Here is a 5,569-nt window from a genome sequence, read left to right as displayed (position 1 = left end):
GCCCCTCCTGACCTTGTCCTGAAAGGTGAATCTTTTGCTTATCAGAGGTGAAATCAGTAGATGGTGGGTGCAAGTGGCAATGACTAACTTTAATTAGCAGGAGCTGTTGGCTGACTGAGACCGCGGGCGATTCGGGGTCCCACCGCAGGCAGGGCTGCGGGCAGGGCTGAGCCTGGTGCAGAAGGGTCGGGGCTTCTCCAGCAGCGCACTTAAAAATTACCCCGAGCGCTAACGAGCCCTGTAGCCACCCGCTGAAAAATGTAACATGAATCTAGTTAAAAAAAAAAAAAGACTTGAAACTGATTTTGTTTGCAGATAAACACGAGCATTTACAAATGAAGTGTAATAATTGTTACTTGTAATCAAAGTTTGTTCATATTAGGCTGTTAATTTCTTGACCCCCTTCCAAGATGTTTTTAATTATCCCTTTCACTCTTTACCATTTGATTCTTTTCAAGCCGGTGGCTGGGGAATACACAGCTGGGGAGATAATAAAGCCTTCCTGTGGCAATTATCGGTGCTCAGGCCACCGTATCTCGTTATTTTGATAGACAGTGAACTTGGCGCGCTTGCCGGCCGGGTTCACGCAGATGTCACGGTCCGTGTTGTAGGTCACAAGCAGGTCAGCGCCCGGCAAGGAGAGAGCGCCGGGTCAGGGCGCGGCCGCCGCTCTCGGACGGGCTCCGCGGAGCCGCCCGGGACCGCGGCGTACCCCGAGGGGCTGCTGCCTCCGGGGCCGGGGGACTACCCTCCGGGGGTGTCCCTCTTGGGTAACAGGGTGCGGAGGCGGGCAGCCTCGCTCCCGCAAGGCATCGTAGGAGGAGGGAGGATCCCGTGTGATGCGTTCATTGCTAGAAAAATAATAATTAAAAGTGACATCTCCCTCTCCCATACACAGACGCACACACAAAACTTCCAGCGTTTATTGGGCTTGTCTGGGAGCAATAAAGCAAAAGTAACAGAGAGGGAAGGGGTAAAAACTGTAAAAAAAAAAAAAAAAAAAAAAGCGAGCGCGGTAGTGTGATTGCAAGCAAGCCGTGCCGGCGGAGAGCTCCGCGGCCCCGTAGCCCGCGCTCCGCGACGGGCGCCCCTTCCCCCAGCTGCTCCTGCCGCGGACGCACGCGGTACGGCGGCCGCCCCGGCCCCAGCAGCAAGCCCTGCCCAGCCGCCGGGCGCCCCGGTACGCCCGCGCTCCTCCGCTCGGGGTCCCGCTTGCCGCCGGAGCGCAGCCCCCCGGTGCCTGCCTGCGGGCACCGGGAGCGAGCCCCTCTTGCGGCGCGCCTGCCAGGCGGAGTGCCCGCCGGTGCTGAGCGCCTCTGTTCGACGCGGCAGGCCCGACGGGAAATGCCAGGCAAGGCCTAGGCGAGGTGAGGCCAGTGGATTCCCGGGAGAGGAAAGCTGGGCACGCGTTTTGGTGTTTTCCCTTCCGCCCTCACCTCCCTTTCCCTCGTGACCCGCGCTTGAACTGCATCGAGAGACGGGACTGTTGCCGGCAGCTCCTTCTCCGCGCGGCAGAAAGTACAAAGCCGGGCCCTTTCGAGGTGAAACCAAGGGGCAGCGGAGGGCCTCCTCCGCCGAATGCGGCGGCAACTGCTGCTCGGCTCATGCCGGGGGTGCCGCTCCAAGCTGCCCTAGCACCGGGGACCCCTCCGTCCGGCGTCCGGCCGCTACTCGCCGTTCCGGGCCGGCGACAGCGGCGAGCGAGCGAAGGAGCTCCGGCAGCTCGCAGAGGCCCGCGGCACGCGGCCGGCCAGCGCGCCTTGGTAAGGTGTCCCTGCGGAGTGCAGCCGGAGCCGCCAGGGTGCCTGGCGCGGGGCATTTCTCCGGGCGGCGCGTGCTGTCTGTGGAGAGCAATCCGGCGATAAATCCGAGGAGCAAGGAGGAGGAGGTTGGCCGCCGGCCCAAGTTTATCAGCGGCGTCCGCAGCCTATCCTCGCCGAGCGAACTGTGGCCAGGGGCAGCGAAGCCCGAAAGGCCTCTGCCGCCGCTCCCGGCGGCACCTTTCCTTCCCTGGCAGCGATCTGCGGCGGGCAGGATGCACTACGCAAAGCAAATAGTTAAAGATTTCGGGGGGAGGAGCCAGGCCGCAATCCGCAATTAAAGATGAACTTTGGGTGAACTAATTTATCGGACCAAGGTAGGGTGGGCAGCAACCTGGGAAGGGTATAAAAGGCGGCCCGCGGCGAGCCCGACCCGCGCACTCGGAGCTCCCAGGGGGCCAGGCGGGACTCGCTCCCCAGTCATGGGCTTCTCTGTCCTGGTCGCCAGCGCCCTGTGCACCTTCCTGCTGCCCCTGCTACTGTTTCTAGCCGCCGTCAAGCTCTGGGACTTGTACTGCGTGAGCAGCCGCGACCCCAGCTGCCCGCTCCCACTGCCCCCGGGCACCATGGGGCTCCCCTTCTTCGGGGAGACGCTGCAGCTGGTGCTGCAGGTAAGGCGAGGCGATGCCGCGGGGAGCGGAGAGGCTCCCCGGCTGCTGCTCTGGCTGCAGGGGAGGGAGATGAGCAACAACTTTGCCAAGCTCCCGTGCCCAGGTGGGAAAGAGCTGCTCTCCCTGCCTCTTCCTCTCCTCCCTTTTAAAATTTATTTTATCATTCTCCCCTCTCCTCCCCTGTCCAGAGGCGGAAATTCCTACAGATGAAGCGCAGGAAATACGGGTTCATCTACAAGACTCACCTCTTCGGGCGGCCCACGGTGCGGGTGATGGGCGCCGAGAACGTGCGGCACATCCTGCTGGGCGAGCACCGGCTCGTCTCTGTGCAGTGGCCCGCCTCGGTGCGCACCATCCTGGGCTCGGGCTGCCCCTCTCCAACCCTCCACAACGGGCAGCACAAGCACCGCAAAAAGGTACGGCCCGACAGCGGGCGGGGAGCGGGCGCGGTCGCCCCGGACGCGGCGGCTGAGCCTCTGTCCCGTTCCTCCTCGTCCTCTCGGGCAGGTGATCATGCGAGCCTTCTCCCGGGACGCCCTGCAGCACTACGTGCCCGTCATCCAGGAGGAGGTGAGCGCCTGCCTGGCGCGATGGCTGGGCGCCGCCGGGCCCTGCCTGCTGGTGTACCCCGAGGTGAAGCGCCTCATGTTTCGTATTGCCATGAGGATCCTGCTGGGCTTCCAGCCCCGCCAGGCCAGCCCCGACGGCGAGCAGCAGCTTGTGGAGGCCTTCGAGGAGATGATCCGCAATCTGTTCTCCCTCCCCATCGATGTGCCGTTCAGTGGGCTCTACCGGGTAAGGCTCGAGGTGGGCCAGGAGGAGAGAGGTACCCCTGCAGCCGGGGCAGTGGGGAACGGGTGGGAGGGATGGCAGTACAGCCCAAGTCCCACATTGCTCTCCCTGCTGCTTGGTCAGGGCTTGCGGGCACGCAACATCATCCACGCCAAGATCGAGGAGAACATCCGTGCCAAGATGGCCCGTAAGGAGCCCGAGGGCGGCTATAAGGATGCGCTGCAGCTGCTGATGGAATACACACAGGGCAATGGGGAACAGCTAAACATGCAGGTAAGGTTCCCCAGGGCCAGATCCATCCCTTTCCCCCAGCCCCCTTGTCAGCATCACACTTATCTTTTGGATAAAAAGGTAGGAGCAGGAGGTGCTCCCTTTCCCCATAAAATAAACCAGCTTGTGTTGAGCACTGGGGTGCAGAGGTTGCAAGCAGGCTGTTGGATGGGGAGCATAAGCACCTCTGATCACCTCCATCCTGGCCCCTGGGTGTCTGCTCCATTCTGGGAAGAAATGCTCAGCATTGCAGTGGAAGAATGGGCTTGGTAGAGATACTGTGTTTAGTGTCTGGTTTATCCCTCTTCTTTCCTTTGTGTAAGGAGCTGAAGGAGTCTGCCACAGAGCTGCTGTTTGGGGGCCATGAAACCACTGCTAGTGCTGCCACATCACTGATTGCCTTCCTAGGGCTCCACCACGAAGTCCTGCAGAAAGTGAGGAAAGAACTGCAGGTGCAGGTGTGTATCTTCCCCAGAGCCATTTCAAGGAGGGGGCAGTGGGACGTACCTCCAGGACAGGTGTCCCAGACAGGGCTCCCTTTAACCCAGGTGGTACCCTACTTTTAGGGGTGGCAGGATAATACAACTCACTGAGGGGGGCAGCTCCTTTGCAGTCCAGGAGTCCTGGCCGCCCGCTCCGTGAATGTCATGGCAGCATCTTCCTTTCTAGGGGTTACTGTGCAGTTCCAACCAAGAGAAGCAGCTGGACATGGAGGTCTTGGAGCAGCTGAAGTACACGGGCTGTGTCATCAAAGAGACCCTCAGGCTGAGCCCGCCTGTTCCTGGAGGATTTCGAATTGCACTCAAGACCCTTGAGCTAAATGTAAGCAAGGCTTGGGCACAACTCCTCAGAGCAGCTGCAAAGTACTAGTGCTTTCACATAGCCTGTCTGCCTTAGAGTGGCCTGCAGGAAGCCAGGAGGGGGAGGTGGGGTGAACCTGTGTGTCCTATGCTGTCACTTCACATATATTAACACAGCAAGGTGCTTCACGACTTCTTTCTCTTCTTTTCATAGGGTTACCAGATCCCTAAAGGTTGGAATGTTATTTACAGTATCTGTGATACCCACGATGTGGCAGATCTCTTTACCAACAAGGAAGAATTTAACCCGGATCGCTTCATGTCTCCATCTCCAGAGGATTCCTCTCGGTTCAGTTTCATTCCTTTTGGTGGGGGCTTGAGGAGCTGCGTGGGCAAAGAGTTTGCAAAAGTCCTTCTAAAAATATTTACAGTGGAGTTGGCTCGGAGCTGTGACTGGCAGCTGCTGAATGGACCTCCTACAATGAAAACGGGCCCCATAGTGTACCCTGTGGACAATCTGCCTACCAAATTCATAGGTTTCAGTGGCCAAATCTGAGAGCTCAACATTTGCCTCTGACTGGATTTCTATATAGCATCTAATATGTACATAGTAACTTTTTATAGTAACAAAGACCTTTAAATATTTAAACTTGTAAATGTACAATAGTTATTTATGTCTTCTAAATATTTTGAAAGGCTGTGATATTTTTTTTTCCCCAAGCACTACAATTATGGGTCTCTGATTCATAATTAGATAATGTTATTTCTATAGAAATAAGTTTTCCCCTATTTAAAAATCTCATTGAAAGCTGGCCAGCTAAGCATTTTAAGACATTTCAGGATGGCATATGTAATAAGAAATATTTTAAAAGCATTCAAAAAAATGGTAACTAACTACTCATGCAAGTTACCTGAAATGGTTATTGTTTGAGAATGTTTTCAGTATTATTTGTGTCTAGATCTTATGTTTAATGTGTGAATTTTAAGTTTGATAATAAAGTTTATTTTTGATGATCCTCTGTATGAAGATCTGTGTGTCTGCTAGAGAGTAGCTTAATGAATGGGGATCAAGAGTTTGGATGTAAAGTCAGATCTGCTTTTGTGAATGACGTACTTGCTATTTCTGTGCTCATAACTCTTCCCTGCCTCCCCTCTTCACCTGTGGTTCTCGCTTGTGAATTATTCTAAGTTTTAGCCTGTAAGTGCAAGAGCAATGCAAAAACACATGCTTATTGAAAAGGAGTGATGACAAGAGCTACAGGTCTCCTTATCAAGC

General features: G+C 56.2%; 1 protein-coding gene across 1 annotated transcript; it reads left to right on the top strand.

Moving 5' to 3' along the window:
- The first annotated feature begins 2,040 nt into the window (after positions 1-2,040).
- On the top strand, positions 2,041-5,307 carry LOC103763121 (cytochrome P450 26A1). Its single transcript, XM_018068921.3, has 7 exons — positions 2,041-2,431; positions 2,620-2,847; positions 2,939-3,226; positions 3,347-3,496; positions 3,817-3,951; positions 4,163-4,315; positions 4,508-5,307. The coding sequence occupies exons 1-7, from the start codon at positions 2,243-2,245 to the stop codon at positions 4,847-4,849; spliced, it is 1,485 nt and encodes a 494-aa protein (XP_017924410.2). The 5' UTR covers positions 2,041-2,242; the 3' UTR covers positions 4,850-5,307.
- Positions 5,308-5,569: the final 262 nt, after the last annotated feature.

This window comes from Manacus vitellinus, unplaced genomic scaffold (assembly GCF_001715985.3).
Source record: "Manacus vitellinus isolate BGI_N305 unplaced genomic scaffold, ASM171598v3 scaffold_15_pilon, whole genome shotgun sequence".
In the NCBI taxonomy this organism is placed as follows: Eukaryota; Metazoa; Chordata; class Aves; order Passeriformes; family Pipridae; genus Manacus; species Manacus vitellinus.
The sequence above is the reverse complement of the archived record's forward strand: the minus strand, read 5'-3'. Positions and strand labels throughout refer to the sequence as shown.

Coding starts and splice junctions, on each gene's coding strand:
- LOC103763121 (XM_018068921.3), top strand. CDS start 2,243: ATGGGCTTCTCTGTCCTGGTCGCCAGCGCCCTGTGCACCTTCCTGCTG. Junction 2,432..2,619: donor CGCTGCAGCTGGTGCTGCAG/GTAAGGCGAGGC, acceptor TCCCCTGTCCAG/AGGCGGAAATTCCTACAGAT. Junction 3,227..3,346: donor CGTTCAGTGGGCTCTACCGG/GTAAGGCTCGAG, acceptor CTGCTTGGTCAG/GGCTTGCGGGCACGCAACAT.